At 44.1% G+C, this 18,591-nt stretch overlaps 1 protein-coding gene across 1 annotated transcript in view; it reads right to left on the bottom strand.

The window, feature by feature from the left end:
• Positions 1-18,591, bottom strand: part of tubgcp3 (tubulin gamma complex component 3) — a 143,857-nt gene that overhangs the window by 69,926 nt on the left and 55,340 nt on the right. Inside the window, exons 8-9 of the mRNA XM_078222718.1 lie at positions 17,158-17,283; positions 11,551-11,619 (exon numbers count right to left, since the gene is read on the bottom strand). Coding sequence (XP_078078844.1) covers positions 11,551-11,619; positions 17,158-17,283 — 195 coding nt within the window. The remainder of the gene's footprint in view (positions 1-11,550; positions 11,620-17,157; positions 17,284-18,591) is intronic.

Genomic DNA, 18,591 nt, shown 5'->3' with positions numbered 1-18,591 from the left:
TTGGTGGTCAGTTGGTTTGTAATGAATATTGGTGGTCAGTCAATCATTGGAAAAGGAGACTGAGAGGTCAAGGGAGGAAAGCGAAGCGTCAGAGATAGCTGATGTGAAGATGAGGGTGAAAATTGGAAGCAAAAAAAAGGCATAACTGGTGCCCATGCTGATACCCATAGCCATGCCTTTTATTTGCAGGAAATTAGACCCCCAATCCTCCACATCGCCATCTGTCACTTGTTCTTAAGTTTTGCTTTCACAGAGCACTGACCTTTATTCTCCTATTAACACTGCGCTGTTTTACTTGTATGGCACTATGGGTACCTTCTACAATCCTTCATAAGGACATTAACACTGGCTTGTGCCCTACACCTCTTTGTTGCAATCTCTCCTCATTTCCACTTATCACTGATCTTTTACTTTGCTCCACCCCCTCTCACAGTATACAAATCCATCACATTTCTCCTCCTTTTAGCTCTGAAGGGTCATACCAACTAGAAATGTTAACTTTGCTTCTCTCTCCAGATGCTGCCAGTCTGACTGAGTTTTCACAGCATTTTCTGTTATTATTTCAGATTGCCAACATCTGCAGATTTTGGCTTTTATTTGTTAACATACTATTTTATTCGGACAACATTGACACAGTTAATTGGATTACATTGTAGTCCTTTCATCATCCAGTTGTCAGCTGCACTTTAAATTATCTTAGAAGGAATGATCACAGGTTTAAACCTTCAAAATGCATCTGTGACCTCATGCATCTTTAATCTTACTTATAAATATTTGATGCTTCACTTTATAAGAATTGCCCTGTTACGTAGAGACATGAAACTTTTTCCACCATATAAAATGTAACTCTGTCCTCTATGCTGAGTTCTGGAATCTGTTGGTAGCAAAAGATCTTTTGCAGGGAGAATGTAAACAGCGATGAATAGGTAGGCAAAGTGGAAAGGAAAAGAAAAAGTTCTGTAGAAGGGTCATTCAGATCCAAAACGTTACCTCTGTTTCTCAAAACAGATGCTGCCAGTTTATCCAACATTTTCTGTTTTTATTAAAATAGAAAGGAAACTGGATAGATTAAGAAGTTGCCTGATAAGAAGCAAATGGTATTGAACATGAAGATAATATATAGTGATGACACCAGAGAAGGAAATACTGTAGATCACAGCATACAAGTTGACCTTTGAAGAAATGAAAAATCTTTCCAAGAACGGGGGTTGACTTTTACATCGAGTATAAAATGTAAATGAGTGCTTTACACAAGAACAAACAAGAAATAGGAGAAGTCCACCAGGCCCTTCAAGCCTACCCCACCATTCATTCAATACAATCATGGTTGATCTATGTTGGCCTCAATCCCTTTTCTGTGCCATTTCCCCATTGCCCTCTATCCTCTATCCTCGATCTATAAAATATTTACCCACCTCCACTTTGAATACTTCTAATGAACCAGCCTCCACCACCCTGGAGGCACAGTGGTTAGCACTACTGCCTCACAGTGCCAGGGACTAAAAACTTGGAATGCTCTGTAAAAAAAAAAGTCCCCAGGCATATCACCTGACCTGTCAATCATCCTTAATCAAGCTCCACTCAGCAATCGCAAGGGACATTAAAAACCACAGGACCCTGCATTAGTCCAGATTATTAATAAACACGATGTCAATTATACAGCCTCAGCAGCAATAAAGGATACCAGTTACAGACAACATGGCACCAATAAAATGCTAGGGCCTGCTTGAAACATCCTTCAGAGAAAAGCATCAAGATAGATAAGTCGCCAGGTCCGGATGGGATGTATCACAGGTTACTGTGGGAGGCGAGGGAAGAGATTGCAGAGCCTCTGGCGATGATCTTTGCGTCGTCGATGGAGACGGGAGAGGTGCCGAAGGATTGGAGGATTGCGGATGTGGTTCCTATTTTCAAGAAGCGGAATAGGGATAGCCCAGGTAATTACCGACTGGTGAGTCCAACCTCAGTGGTTGGTAAACTGATGGAGAAGATCCTGAGGGACAGGATATATGAGCATTTCGAGAGGTTTAGTATGCTCAAGAATACTCAGCATGGCTTTGTCAAGGGCAGATCGTGCCTTACGAGCCTGGTGGAGTTCTTCGAAAATGTGACTAAACACATTGACGAAGGGAAGGCGGTAGAAGTGGTTTGTATGGATTTTAGCAAGGCGTTCGATAAGGTCCCCCATGCAAGGCTTCTAGAAAAAGTGAGAGGGCACGGGATCCAAGGGGCTGCTGCCCGGTGGATCCAGAACTGGATTGCATTCAGCCTTGGATCTTCAGGTAAGCGTTCTCCAAGGCGGCCTTCACGGCACACGACAGCGCAGAGTCACTGAGCAGAAACTGATAGCCAAGTTCCGCACACATGAGGACGGTCTAAACCGGGATGTTGGATATTTGTCACATTATCAGTAACCCCCACAGCTTGACTCCTGGACTTGCACAATTTCACAAGCTGTACTGTCTGGAGACAATACACATCTCTTTAACCTGTGTTGAATGCTCCCTCCACCCACATTGTCTGTGCATTTAAGACCTGGCTGGCTGTAGAGATTTGCATTCTAATCAGTATTCTGTAATTTGATTTCTGTGTCTGTGCCCTGTTTGAGAACAGAGACCACTCCATCTGACGAAGGAGCATTGCTCCGAAAGCTTATGGTATTTGCTACCAAATAAACCTGTTGGACATTAACCTGGTGTTGTGAGACTTCTTACTGTGCTTGCCCAAAGGAGGCAGAGAGTGGGTATAGATGGGTCTTTTTCTAAATGGAGGTCGGTCACCAGTGGTGTGCCCCAGGGATCTGTTCTGGGACCCTTGCTGTTTGTCATTTTCATAAATGACCTGGATGAGGAAGTGGAGGGATGGGTTGGTAAGTTTGCCGACGACACGAAGGTTGGTGGGGTTGTGGATAGTTTGGAGGGATGTCAGAAGTTACAGAGGGACATGGATAGGATGCAAGACTGGGCGGACAAGTGGCAGATGGACTTCAACCCAGATAAATGCGTCGTGGTCCATTTTGGTAGGTCAAATGGGATGAAGGAGTACAATATAAAGGGAAAGACTCTTAGTACTGTAGAGGATCAGAAGGACCTTGGGGTCCGGGTCCATAGGACTCTAAAATCGGCCCCACAGGTGGAGGTGGTTAAGAAGGCGTATGGTGTGCTGGCCTTTATCAATCGAGGGATTGAGTTTAGGATTCCAGGGATAATGATGCAGCTATATAAGACCCTCGTCAGACCCCACTTGGAATACTGTGCTCAGTTCTGGTCGCCTCACTATAGGAAGGATGTGGAAAAGATTGAAAGGGTGCAAAGGAGATTTACAAGGCTGTTGCCTGGATTGAGTGGCATGCCTTTTGAGGATAGGCTGAGGGAGCTCGGTCTTTTCTCCTTGGAGAGACAAAGGATGAGAGGAGACCTAATAGAGGTGTATAAGATGTTGAGAGGCATAGATCGGGTGGACTCTCGGAGGCTTTTTGCCAGGGTGGAAATGTCTGCTACGAGAGGACACAGGTTTAAGGTGCTGGGGGGTAGGTTCAGGGGAGATGTTAGGGGGAAGTTTTTCACAGAGGGTGGTGGGCGAGTGGAATCGGCTGCTGTCAGTGGTGGTGGAGGCGAACTCAATAGGGTCTTTTAAGAGACTCCAGGATGAGTACATGGAGCTTAATAGGATGGAGGGTTATAGGTAGGTCTAGAAGGTAGGGATGTGTTCGGCACAACTTGTGGGCCGAAGGGCCTGGTTGTGCTGTAGTTTTTCTATGTTCTATGTTCTAAAAATGAATAAAATGCATTTCTCAAAGGCACAGTGTTGTCACAATATCTGTGTCAGAATATGCTCTACCACCTGTCTTCGTATCATCGTCAAATTTGGAAAACTTACAATCTGTTCCTTCTTCCAGGTCATTCATGTAAATAGTGAACCATGGCGGGCCAAAAAAATCTGATCTTTGTGGTGCTCCAGTAGTTAAATCTTTCCACTCTGAAAAGGTCCCATTTACTCCAACTTTTCTATGTGACAACTAGTTTTTAATCCATTCTAACACAACTTCCTCCAAGGGCGGCACGGTAGCACAGTGGTTAGCACTGCTGCTTCACAGCTCCAGGGACCCGGGTTCGATTCCCGGCTTGGATCACTGTGTGGAGTTTGCACATTCTCCTCGTGTCTGCGTGGGTTTCCTCCGGGTGCTCCGGTTTCCTCCCACAGTCCAAAGATGTGTGGGTTAGGTTGATTGGCCATGCTAAAAATTGCCCCTTAGAGTGCTGAGATGCGTAGGTTAGAGGGATTAGTGGGTAAATATGTAGGGATATGGGGGTAGGGCCTGGGTAGGATTGTGGTCGGTGCAAACTCGATGGGCCAAATGGCCTCTTTCTGCACTGTAGGGTTTCTATGATTCTATGAATTCCATGGGCTTTTACTTTATCCTCCAGCCTTATTCGACACCTTATCAAATGCCTTTTGGAAATCTAAATATACTACATTTACAGGCTCCCCTCTCTCTACTCTCCCTGTCACATCCTCAAAGAATTTGACTTGTCAAACATGATTTATCTTTCATAAAACCATGTTGACTAGGTTTGGTTATATTCAACTTTCCTAAATTACCTATTTTCTCTTTGATTATTGACTCCAGCGTCTTGCCAATAATAGATGTTAAACAAACTAGCCTATAGTTCCCTACTTTTTCCCTTTTTGAACAAGGGAGGTATATTGGCTGTTTTCTAATCTTTAGGTACCGCCCGAAATTTTGTGATGTATGAAAAATTTCAACCAATAGGTCCACTATCTCTGCAACCACTTGCATTAAAACCCTAGAATGCAGTTCATCAGGTCATGACAATTTGTCTGCCTTTAATCGCTTGAGTTTCTTTAACACTCTATCTCTTGTGATTGGAATTTTTCTAAGTTCTATGTTATTTGAAATCAGCCCATCTTAGGGATATTTGCAATGTCTTCCACAGTGAAGACTGATGCAAAAAATGTAGAATGGTATTCACAAAGGAGGGACATGTTGACTGGTAGTGTCTCAGAGAGATGTGTTGACCCATTAGAAAAAATCTCAATTACAAGGGAGGAAGTGTTAGGTTTTTTAGGAAACATTAAGACAGACAAATCCCCAGGGCCGGATGACATCTATCCTAGACTCCTCAGGGAGACAACAGATGAAATTGCTGGGCCTCTAACAGAAATCTTTGTCTCTTCACTGGACACAGGTGAGGTCCCAGAGGATTGGAGGATAGCAAATGTGGTCCCGTTATTTAAGAAGGGTAGCAAGGATAACCCGGGTAATTATAGGTCGGTGAGCTTGAAGTCCGTGGTAGGAAAATTGTTGGAGAAGAGTCTTAGAGATAGGATATATGCGCATTTAGAACTGAATAATCTCATTAGCGATAGACAGCATGGTTTTGTATGAGGGAGGTCATGCCTCACAAATTTGGTTGAGTTTTTTGAGGAGGTGACAAAAACGATTGACGATGGAAGGGTCGTGGATGTCGTCTATATGGATTTTAGTAAAGTGTTTGACAAGGTCCCTCATGGCAGGCTGGTGCAAAAGGTTAAATCTCACGGGATAAAAGGTGAGCTAGCAAGATGGGTGGAGAACTGGCTTAGCCATAGAAGACAGAGGGTAGCAGTGGAGGGGTCTTTTTCCGGTTGGAGGTCTGTGACGACTGGTGTTCCGCAGTGCTCTGTACTGGGACCTCTGCTGTTTGTGACATATATAAATGATTTGGAGGAAGATGTAGCTGGTGTGATCAGCAAGTTTGCAGACGACACAAAGATTGCTGGAGTTGCGGATAGTGATGAACATTGTCAGAGAATACAGCAGGATATAGATAGGCTGGAACATTGGGCGGAGAAATGGCAGATGGAATTTAATCCAGATAAATGCGAAGTGATGCATTTCGGTAGATCTAATGTAAGGGGGAGCAAGACAATAAATGGCAGAACCATCAGGAGTATAGACACACAGAGGGACCTGGGTGTACAAGTCCATAGATCCTTAAAGGTGGCAGCACAGGTGGAGAGGGTGGTGAAGAAGGCATATGGCATGCTTGCCTTTATTGGACGGGGCATAGAATATAAAAGTTGGCATATGTTGCTGCAGCTGTATAGAACGATGGAATACTACGTCCAGTTCTGGTCGCCACACTACCAGAAGGATGTGGAGGCTTTGGAGAGAGTACAAAAAAGGTTTACCAAGATGTTGCCTGGTATGGAGGGTCTCAGCTATGAGGAGAGATTGGGTAAACTGGGGATGTTCTCCCTGGAAAGACGGAGGATGAGGGGCGACCGAATAGAGGTGAATAAAATTATGAAGGGCATAGATAGGAAGCTTTTTCCCCAGGTCGGAGGTGACGAACACAAGGGGTCACAGGTTCAAGGTGAGGGGGGCAAGGTTCAACACAGATGTCAGGGGGCTGTATTTTACACAGAGGGTGGTGGGGGCCTGGAATGCACGCCCAAGCAAGGTGATTGAGGCGGACACGCTGGGATCGTTTAAGACTTATCTAGATAGCCACATGAACAGACTGGGAATAGAGGGATACAAACGAATGGTCTAGTTGGGCACATGAGCGGCACAGGCTTGGAGGGCCAAAGGGCCTGTTCTTGTGCTGTATTGTTCTTTGTTCGATTTCTTTGTTTGCTGTTATCAATTCATCCGCCTTGTTTAGTAGAGGTCCCACACTGACCTTAGCTGACCGCTTCCTAATTACATATCCAGAGAAACTCTTACTGTTTGTTTTTATGCTGCATGCAAATTTTCTCTCGAGAGCTTTTTAGTCTTTTGCTGCTGCATCTTAAAAACCTCTCAGTCCGCTGATCTACCACTATCCCATGCCACTTTGTAGATCCTGCTTTTCAATTTAACATTATCCTTGACCTCCTTTGTTAACCATTTCTTTCTCGTGGAATACCTCTTTTTGATTGAGATAAACTGTTGAGCATTTTGGACCAGCTGTTTGAAAAACGGCCATTGCTCACCTACTGACCTGTATTTTAGCTTGTTTACCCAGGTCATCATAAACAACTCCTCCCTCATACCATTGTAATTGCCCTTATTTAAGTCGAAGACACTGGTTATGGACCTGTAGCGTTCACCCTCAAACTGTATCTGGAATTCTATCATATCGTCGTCACTACCCCCTCAGGGATCCTTAACCACAAGATCCCTTATTAATCTTTCTTCAGTACACAACACCAAATCTAAAATCGCCTGTTTCCGAATAGGTTCCACAATGTACTGCTCTAAAAAGCAATCCCTGGTGCACTCCACAAATTCTTCTTCTACCCAACCTTGCTGGTTTGGCTTCTCCAATCAATATGCAGATTAAAATCACCTGTGATAATTGCAGTTTCCTTCAAATATGCCTTTGTTATTTCCCCATTTATGCTCTGACTTTCTGAGGGGTCAAACTTTGGGGGTCTATAGACTACTCCCACCCGGGTCTTCCTTCCCCTGCTATTCACGATTTCAACCCAAACAGAATCTACATCACTATCCACTGCCTTTATACCATGACTCAGCACTGCTCTGAAACCTTCCTTGATTAACAACACTACCCCACCTTTCCCCTTTGGACTGTTCTATTGGAACATTGCATACCCTGGAATGTTGAGCACACTTCTGTAATAGCTAATACATCATTCTCAAATGTTGCAATCTGTGCTATCAACTCATCTACGTTATTGCAAATGCTTCGTGCATTCGAATAAAGAACATTTAGCTTTGATTTTTACAGTTCTTTCCAACTCTGGATTTGCTCTGTATTGCATATTTTTGTTTATGTTTCCTGCCCTGGCCTGTCACACTAGATTTCCACTCCATCTGACGAAGGAGCAGTGCTCCGAAAGCTTATGGTATTTGCTACCAAATAAACCTGTTGGACTTTAACCTGGTGTTGTGAGACTTCTTATTGTCACACTACGACAGTCAAGTTTCCCCCTCACTATCCTGTGCCACCACTCCCTCATATACCCCTGATTCTTTAAACCTTCCATTCTTGGAACCCTCCCCCCTCGTATTTAGGGCTGTTGTACGAGTCCTTGATGTAATATAATGTCCATATGCTCTGTCCCTACCTGTAATTTTCTGTTGATACTCAGACTGATCACTAACCTGCACTCCTATCTTTTACTTTGACTCCCTAATTTTCCAAGCAACTGAAACCTCACCTCCACTCTTTAGTTTAAAGCTCACTCTACTTCCTTAGTTATACGATCCACAAGAACACTGGTCCCAGCATGGTTCAGATGTAGCTGCCCCAACGGTACAGCCCTCACTTTCTCCAGTACGGACTTACAGACCAATACCCACTTCTCCTACATCAGTCTTTGAACTGATTTATATACCCCTTGCCAATTTACACATGGCTCCAGTAATAATCCAGTGATTATAATCTTGGAGGTTCTGTTCTTTAATTTAGCGCCTAATTCCTCAAATGCCTACACAGAACCTCCTTCCTCATTCTACCGATGTCATTGGTGGGTACATGGACAACAACTACTGGATCCTTCCCTTCCCACCACAAGTTCCTCTCCAACCCAAAGCAGATGTCCTGAACCCTGGCACCAGGCAGGCAACACAGCCTTTGAAACTCTTAATCCTGGCTACAGAGAATAATGTCTATTCCCGACTCCACTACCCCCAACTACGACTACATTTGTCTTTTCTCCCCCAACTTGGTTTCCTTAACCAAGGTGCCGTTGTCAGTTTGCTCATCCTTTCTACAATTCCCTCACTCAAAGTTAAAGTTAGAAATTAAAGTTTATTTATTAGTCACAAGTAGGCTTACATTAACACTACAATGAAGTTACTGTGAAAATCCCCTAGTTGCCACACTCCGGCACCTGTTCGGACACATTGAGGGAGAATTTTACATGGCCAATGCACCTAACTAGCACGTCTTTCAGACTGTGGGAGGAAACCGGAGCACCCTGAGGAAACCCACGCAGACACGGGGAGAACGTGCAAACTCCACACAAACAGTGACCCAAGCCGGGAACAGAACCCGGGTCCCTGGTGCTGTGAGGCAACAGTGCTAACCACTGTGCCACCATGCCAGCCAGATACGAGCAAGAATCTTGTATCTGCTGGACAGGGACAAGGGCTGAGACCCCTGCAGCGCTATGCCTTGGATCTCTCTACCTGCCTCACTCTCAGTCACACCCCCTGTCCCTGACCACTGGTCAAAGTCAAGGTAATTAATTTAATGGGTGTGACTCCCAACTGTAACAGTGTCCAAGTACCTCTTCCCTTTTCTGATGTGTTGCAGTGTCTGAAGCTCCAACTCCAGCTCATTAACTCTGAGCCGCAATTCCTCGAGCAACCAACATTAAAATAAGTAGGAACCACTATGGGGTCCACCAGCTCCCACAACAGGTACAACACATTGTCTGGCACTCCATTCCAATGTTATTTACTTAGTTTTTTAAAAAAACTTTCAACTGGTTTTTGGCTTCTTAATCTGGGAAATATTCACACTCCTTTATCCTGTGTCTCCGCTACTCTCCTCATACTCTTTTATTCTGTGTAAGCACCGCTCTCCACGTTTTGTAGACCTGATAGAGGTCTACAAAATTATGAGAGGCATAGATGGGGTGGATAGTCAGAGGCTTTTTCCCAGGTGGAAGTCTCAATTATAGGCTCAAGGTGAGAGGAGTAAAGTTTAAGTATAAAGTTTAAGTGTAAGCACCGCTCTCCTCGTGCTATGTTATCCTGTAAATGGTTGCCATTTTGAAATGTGAAAAACTCAGCAATCCAACTTAAAGCCATGTGACATGTTTTATTGAAAGAATTAATTGTACAAGGATAACTTTAACCACAATCAAAACAGTTTAAAAAGTCAAATTTATCTTCAGCACCTGATGCAAACAATTAATCCTGAATCACTTTGGTTATGGTACCACTGGAACTATCCTACTCTGAATCAAGTTTGGTACTTTAGCTTTTAGAATCACCTTTCCGCAACAAATTAGTTTCCTCTTCATCCAGCAAATTGGATAGTCCATTTTTTGAATGATCTGATGACAGTTTGTACATTTACTGCATCTCATGATATAACGACAAAACCACACAGAACATCAAACCAGACAGCATGCATATTACTACTCTCTGTGAAGGTTAATTCTCTGTCAAACATCCAGATATTCCGTTTGGTGAGAACATGATCCTTGAAAGCCTTGCTGGTGTATGCATCCAAAAGTTGAATAATGGATGTTAGACCCCATGGTAGAACTGCAATTTGGGCGTTCTTTGCAGGCACTCTTGATCTCTTCAGTTTTATGTGATACAAACATGTTCAAACTAATAAGCTTCTTTCAACCTCGTATATTGCAATTCCTGCTCACGATGTGTTCTCCTCTCGACTGGGAAGACCAAATGCAGATTGGATGATTGCTTTGTGGTACCCTTTCATTCGATACACAAACATGATGCTGAGCTTCCTGTCACTTGTTATTTAAATCCTCCATCTTACTTCCTCACTGACCTTTCTGTCCATGGCTTGCTGAAGTGTTCCAATGAAGTTCAAGACAAGCTCAGAGAATAGCACCTCAATTTTCATTTCTTCACTCTACAGCCTTCTGAGCCCAATATTGAATTTAACAACTTTACATCATAACCTCTTCCCCATATTGTTGTATGAGTTTTTTTGCTGACTTCATAGAATCCCATAGTGCAGAAGGAGGCCATTCGGCCTATCAAGTCTGCACCAACCACAATCCCACCCAGGCCCTACCCCCATAACGCCATGCATTTACCCAGCTAGCCCCCCTGACACTCAGAGGGAATTTAGCATGCCCAATCCACCTACCCACACATCTTTGGACTGTGGGAGGAAACCGGAGCATCCAGAGGAAACCCATGCAGACACGGGGAGAACATGCAAACTCACACAGACAGTGACCCAAGCCGGGAATCGAACCTGGGTCTCTGGCGCGGTGAGGCAGCAGTGCCAATCACTGTGCCGACTTGTTTCTTTATCTCTTCATGTTGCATTCAAATGGCTGATGTATGAAAATTTGTGCTTCATCTGGACAGGGGGAGGCTGTGGCATGGTGGTATTGTTGCTGTGCTCGTAGTCCAGAAAGCCAAATAGTGTTTTGGGGACCTGGGTTCGAATCCTAACATGACCGATTTAATGACAAAACATCTGGAACTAAAATGATGACTGAACCCATTGTCGAGAAAATCCATCGAGTTCACTAATGTCACTTTGTACCAATTTGTAACAATTTTGTTCCACTGACATGATCAACTTTCACAACAAAAGCATGCTTGCCATTTAAAAAACAAAATTCTAAATTGAAATCTAAGAATGGAATCATCAGACAGAAGATACTGGACTAGATATGTTTCAAATTTCAATGACGGGTTTAGATTTAGATTATTTAGGGTTACCAACTAGGACTACTGCGTAGTTTTGAACACAGTTGTAAGGCGGTTTTGGAGTCAGGAGAAACACACAACAGAATTGACCCACCCAACTTTAAAGGAGCAGCTTTGAGATACCAGCAGTTGGGTAAGTATTAGAGGAGTAAAGTATCTTTTACCTGAGAATGCAAAACAGACAGCAACCTGTAATATTCCTTCAACTCCTGATGCAAGGAAGCACAGAAACTCTGCAGGAATAATTAAAAAGAGGCTGAAAAAGATCCAAAAAACCCCTCACTTTTCTGTTAATATACAGTATGCATTGGTTTACTAATTACTGATAGTGAATATTTATGTATTAGTGAATGATCCGTAAATAGATCGAAACTTATCCAAAATTAGACAGATTTGAAAAGAACATTAAGGCATTCAAAAAAACACCATATCAATAAAACAAGCTGGACACCAAAAGTAAATAAGTGGAATATTTAAAATAGATTTCAAATAAATTTATTTAAAGCGTGAATAAGTTACCAGCGATGGAAATGTCCTTCCTACACAGAGACTGGGCTAGGGGGTGGGATTGAAGGAGAATAGATCTAAATACCAATCAACGAGGATCTGAAAACCAGGCTAACAAAATAGTCAAGGGGAGTAAACAAATACAATAGCTATCACTGGAGAAAAAGTACTAGGGAAAACTAATGGTGCTAGAGGGTCGATAAGGCCCCTGGACCTGATGGGTTACATCTCAGGATATTAAAAGTAGTAACTACAAAGATAGTAGATACACTAGGAGGAATCTTCCAAGAATCCTTAAATTCTGCAAAGTCCCAGAGGATTGCAAAACTGCCTATATTCAAAAAGGGAGGGAGACAATAAATAGATAACTATAGGCCAGTTCTGTAGAAGGGTCATATGGACTGGAAATATTGACTCTGTTTCTCTCTCCAAAGATGCTGCCAGACCTGCTGGGCTTACCTTGCATTTTCAGTTTTTTTAACTATAAGAACATAAGAAATAGGAGCAGGAGTAGGCCATCTAGCCCCTCGAGCCTGCCCCGCCATTCAATAAGATCATGGCTGATCTGACGTGGATCAGTACCACTTACCCGCCTGATCCCCATAACCCTTAATTCCCTTACCGCTCAGGAATCCATCCATCCGCGCTTTAAACATATTCAGCGAGGTAGCCTCCACCACCTCAGTGGGCAGAGAATTCCAGAGATTCACCACCCTCTGGGAGAAGAAGTTCCTCCTCAACTCTGTCTTAAACCGACCCCCCTTTATTTTGAGGCTGTGTCCTCTAGTTTTAACTTCCTTACTAAGTGGAAAGAATCTCTCCGCCTCCACCCTATCCAGCCCCCGCATTATCTTATAAAAAAAAAAGTCTCCATAAGATCCCCCCTCATCCTTCTAAACTCCAACGAGTACAAACCCAATCTCCTCAGCCTCTCCTCATAATCCAAACCCCTCATCTCCGGTATCAACCTGGTAAACCTTCTCTGCACTCCCTCCAATGCCAATATATCCTTCCTCATATAAGGGGACCAATACTGCACACAGTATTCCAGCTGCGGCCTCACCAATGCCCTGTACAGGTGCATCAAGACATCCCTGCTTTTATATTCTATCCCCCTCGCGATATAGGCCAACATCCCATTTGCCTTCTTGATCACTTGTTGTACCTGCAGACTGGGCTTTTGCGTCTCATGCACAAGGACCCCCAGGTCCCTTTGCACGGTAGCCAGTTAGCCAGCTATAGGCCAGTTAGCTTAACATTTGTCATTGGGAAAATGCTAGAGTCCATTTTAAAGGATGCAATAGCAGAACAGTTAGAATCACATAATATAATCAAGCAGTGTCAGCATAGTTCATCAAGCAAAAATCATGCCTGACAAATTAAATTGGAATTCGTTGAGGTGGCAATGAGCAAGATAGATAAAGGGGAACCCAGTAGATGTAATATACTTGGATTTCCAAAAAGCTTTTGATAAGGCATCAGATAAAAGGCTACTTAATAAGCTAACAGCCCATGGTGTTGGAGGTAATAAAGAACAAAGAACAATACAGCACAGGAACAGGCCCTTCGGCCTCCAAGCCCGCGCCGCTCCCTGGTCCAAACTGGACCATTCTTTTGTATCCCTCCATTCCCACTCCGTTCATGTGGCTATCTAGATAAGTCTTCAACGTTCCCAGTGCGTCCGCCTCCACCACCTTGTCCGACAGCGCATTCCAGGCCCCCACCACCCTCTGTGTAAAATACATCCTTCTGATATCCGTGTTAAACCTCCCCCCCTCACCTTGAACCTATGACCCCTCGTGAACGTCACCACCGATCTGGGAAAAAGCTTCCCACCATTCACCCTATCTATGCATTTCATAATTTTATACACTTCTATTAGGTCACCCCTCATCCTCCGTCTTACCAGTGAGAACAACCCCAGTTTACCCAATCTCTCCTCATAACTAAGCCCTTCCATACCAGACAACGTCCTGGTAAACCTCCTCTGTACTCTCTCTAAAGCCTCCACGTCCTTCTGGTAGTGTGGCGACCAGAACTGGGCGCAGTATTCCAAATGCGGCCGAACCAACGTTCTATACAACTGCAACATCAGACCCCATCTTTTATACTCTATGCCCTGTCCTATAAAGGCAAGCATGCCATATGCCTTATTCACTACCTTCACCTGTGACGTCACCTTCAAGGATCTGTGGACTTGCACACCCAGGTCCCTCTGCGTATCTACACACTTTATGGTTCTGCCATTTATCGTATAGCTCCCCCCACGTTAGTTCTACCAAAATGCATCACTTCGCATTTATCAGGATTGAACTCCATCTGCTATTTCTTTGCCCAAATTTCCAGCCTATCTATATCCTTCTGTAGCCTCTGACAATGTTCCTCACTATCTGCAAGTCCAGCCATTTTCGTGTCGTCCGCAAACTTACTGATCACCCCAGTGTTCATGGATAGAGGATTGGCAAACTAATAGAAGACAGTGAGTTGGAATAGGAGGGGCATTTTCAGAATGGCAACCTGTAACTAATGGAGTGCCCCAGGGATCAGTGCTGGGGCCACAATTATTTACAATATATATCAACTTGGACGAGGGAAGTGAATATACTATTACCAAGTGTGTGGATGACACAAAAATAGGTGGGAAAGCAAGTGGCGAGGATAACACAGAGACAACACAGAGACTATAGAGGGATATAGACAGGTTAAGTGAGTGTGCAAAAACTTGGCAGTTTTTTTTTATTCATTCGTGGGACATGGGCGTCACTGGCTGAAAAGCATTTATTGCCCATCCCTAGTTGCCCGAGGGTTGAGAGTCAACCACATTGCTGTGGCTCTGGAGTCACATGTAGGCCAGACCGGGTAAGGACGGCAGGTTTCCTTCCCTGAAGGACATTAGTGAACTATTTGAACCATCAAGTCTGCACTGACCACAATCCCACCCAGGCCCTATCCCCATAACCCCATGCATTTACCCTAGCCAGTCCCTCCTGACTAAGGGACAATCTGGTATGGCCAACTCACCTAACCCGCACATCTTTGGACTGTGGGAGGAAACCGGAGCATCCAGAGGAAACCCATGCAGACACGGGGAGAATGTGCAAATTCCACACAGATTGTGACCCAAGCTGGGAATCGAACCCGGGTCACTGGCGCTGTGAGGCAGCAGTGCCACTGTGTCCATTACGACTCTCACCAACTTATACAGTTGCACCATAGAAAGCATTCTTTCTGGTTGTATCACAGCTTGATAGTGATACAACCCAAGATGGGTTTTTTGCAACAATCAGCAATGGTTTCAGGGTCATCAGTGGATTCTTAATTCCAGATTTTTTTTATTGAATTCAAATTCCACAGATGGAATATAATACAGGAAAATGTTAAGTTATGCACTTTGGCTGGCAAAATAAAGGAGCTGATTATTATTTAATTGGAGAAAGACTGTAGAAAGCTGCAGCACAGAGGGATTTGGGGGTCCTTGTGCAGAAATCACAAAAAGCTAGCATGCAAGTTCAGCAGGTAATAGGGAGGCAAATGGAATGTTGGCCTTTATTTCGAAGGGAATGGAGTATAAAAATAGGGAAGCCTTGCTCAAACTATGCAAGGCACTAGTTAGACCACGCCCAGAAACCGTAAAGTTTTGATTTGATTCATTACTGTCGCATGTATTGGTATATAGTGAAAAGTATTGTTTCTTGTGCGTTATACAGACAAAGCATACCGGTCATAGGGAAGGAAAGGAGAGGGTGCAGAATGTAGTGTTACACTCATAGCTAGGGTGTAGAGAAAGATCAACTTAATGCGAGGTAGGTCCATTCAAAAGTCTGATGGCAGCAGAGAAGAAGCTGTTCTTGAGTCGGTTGGTACGTGTCCTCAGACTTTTGTATCTTTTTCCTGACAGAATAAGGTGGAAGAGAGAATGTCCAGGATGCGTGGGATCCTTAATTGTGCTGGCTGCTTTTCTGAGGCAGCGGGAAGTGTAGACAGTATCAATGGGTGGGAGGCTAGTTTGATTGATGGACTGGGCTTCGTTCACGACCCTTTGTAGTTTCTTGTGGTCTTGGACAGAGCAGGAGCCATACCAAGCTGTGATACATCCAGAAAGCATGCTTTCTATGGTGCAGCTGTATACGTTGGTGAGAGTCGTAGTGGACACAGTGGCACTGCTGCCTCACAGCGCCAGTGATCCAGGTTCAATTCCCAGCTTGGGTCACAGTCCGTGTGGAGTCTGCACATTCTTCCCGTGTCTGCATGGGTTTCCTCTGGGTGCTCCGGTTTCCTCCCTCAGTCCAAAGACGTGCAGGTTAGGTGGATTGGCCATACTAGATTGTCCCTTAGTGTCAGGGAGGACTAGCTAGGGTAAATGCATAGGGTTATGGGGATAGGGCCTGGGTGGGATTGTGGTCAGTGCAGACTTGATGGACCAAATGTCCTTCTTCTGCACTGTAGGATTCTATGAGTCTATGATTCTATGAAAGATATACTGGCATTGGAGACAGTCCAGAGAAAGTTCAATCAATTGATCTGAGTGTGGATGAGTTTTCTTATGAGAAGTTAAGTAGGTTGGGCTTGTACTCATTGGAGTTTAGAAGAATGAGGTGACCTTATTGAGACACATAAAATTCTCAGAGGGCTCGACAGGGTAGATGCTGAAAGGTTGTTTCCCCTTGTGGGAGAGTCTAGGGCCAGGGTGCATAATCTCAAAGTAATGGGTCAGACATTTAAGACAGTTATGAGGAAAAATGTCTTCTCCAAGGCTAATGAATTTGTGGAATTCTTTTCTGCAGAGGGTTAGAATCCTACAGAAAGAGGCCATTTGGCTCATCGGGTCTGCACCAACCACAATCCCACCCAGGCCCTATCCCCATATCCCCACATATTTACCCACTATTCCCTCTAACCTATGCATCCCAGGACACGAAAGGCAATTTAGAATGGTCAATCAACCTAGCCTGCACATCTTTGGTTGTGGTGGCTGGGTCATTCAGTATGTTCATGGCGGAGGTAGACAGATGTTTAATCAGTAAGAGAATCAAGAGTTATGGGAAAAAGGCAGGAAAGTGGAGTTGAGGATTATCAGATCAGATACGATCTCATTGACTGGCGGAGCAGACACAACGGGCTGAATGGCTTACCTCTGCTCCTAGGTCTTAAAACTGGATACGCCAGGTACATATTATTTTTTTCTTAATCCATGACCTTTTTCTATGCCTTCTCACATGATGCATCTGTTCAGGGATAGATACTGCAAGATGAATCCAACGTACCTGACCCACAAGACCAAACGCACGGTCCAAGCATCTCTGGTCAGTGTACTTTCTTATTTTGTTGTGAAGCCATCCAAGTTCTGCTAATCTACTTGCAGTATCCCTCAGAGATTTCGATATTCCCAACTGTTCAAAATAAAAGGTTTAATCTGATAGAGCAAGAAAAATCTAATTTCTGGCAAGAAATCTGGCTTCTTGCTAAAATCCTCCTCCTGTATTGTCACCAGTTACTGCCGAGTTTACTGTGCAATGTAAAAGGTTTTGTCACTTCGCTAATGTTTGCCTGTAGCACAGTCGCCAGTCGCTCTGAGCAACTATTTTGAAGGTGGGAGTGGTCAACTAAATTCAATAAAGAAGCTTTTTAAAAATCTCACGTGAACTGCAGCTATTCCAAAAGTCGGCTCTTCACCACCTGCACAAAGGCAATGAGTGATGAGCAGTAAATGCTGATCTAGCCAGCAACACCCTGGGCACTCAAACCCTGCAACAATGCTTCCACCCAGCCACACACTCAAAATACGTTCACACAAAAGAAAACAGTCTGGAGTATGAGCGCCACAACATAACATAAGACACTACCAAAATAGTCATTTGAATGTAGAAAGACTGAATAAATTAGTAAATCAACAACTATTTCTTATCGTATGGTAGTGGCAGCATTGGCAACTGAATAAAAATTCATAGTTTGTATCCAGAACATTGCCTACCCACAAGAGGTGGGTATAGAACATAGAACATTACAGCGCAGAACAGGCCCTTCGGCCCTCAATGGTGCGTCGACCTGTGAAACCAATCTAAAGCCCATCTAACCTACACTATTCCAATATCATCCATATGTTTATCCAATGACCCTTTAAATGCCCTTAATGTTGACGAGTCCACTACTGTTGCAGGCAGGGCATTCCACGCCCTTACTACTCTCTGAGTAAAGAACCTACCTCTAACATCTGTCCTATATCTATCACCCCTCAATTTAATGCTATGTCCCCTCGTGCTAACCATCACCATCTGAGGAAAAAGGCTCTCACTGTCCACCCTATCTAATCCTCTGATCATCTTGTATGCCTCTATTAAGTCACCTCTTAACCTTCTTCTCTCTAACGAAAACAGCCTCAAGTCCCTCAGCCTTTCCTCATAAGACCTTCCCACCATACCAGGCAACATCCTGGTAAATCTCCTCTGCACCCTTGCCAATGCTTCCACATCCTTCCTATAATGCGGCGACCAGAACTGTACGCAATACTCCAAGTGCGGCCGCACCAGAGTTTTGTACAGCTGCAACATGACATCATGGCTCCGAAACTCAATCCCTCTACCAATAAAAGTTAACACACTGTACGCCTTCTTAACAACCCTATCAACCTGGGTGCCAACTTTCAGGGATCTATGCACATGGACACCGAGATCTCTCTGCTCATCCAAATTACCAAGTAT

Source organism: Mustelus asterias, chromosome 10, assembly GCF_964213995.1.
Source record: "Mustelus asterias chromosome 10, sMusAst1.hap1.1, whole genome shotgun sequence".
Classification (NCBI taxonomy): domain Eukaryota; kingdom Metazoa; phylum Chordata; class Chondrichthyes; order Carcharhiniformes; family Triakidae; genus Mustelus; species Mustelus asterias.
Note: the sequence above shows the minus strand (reverse complement) of the source record. Positions and strands in the feature narration are given on the sequence as shown.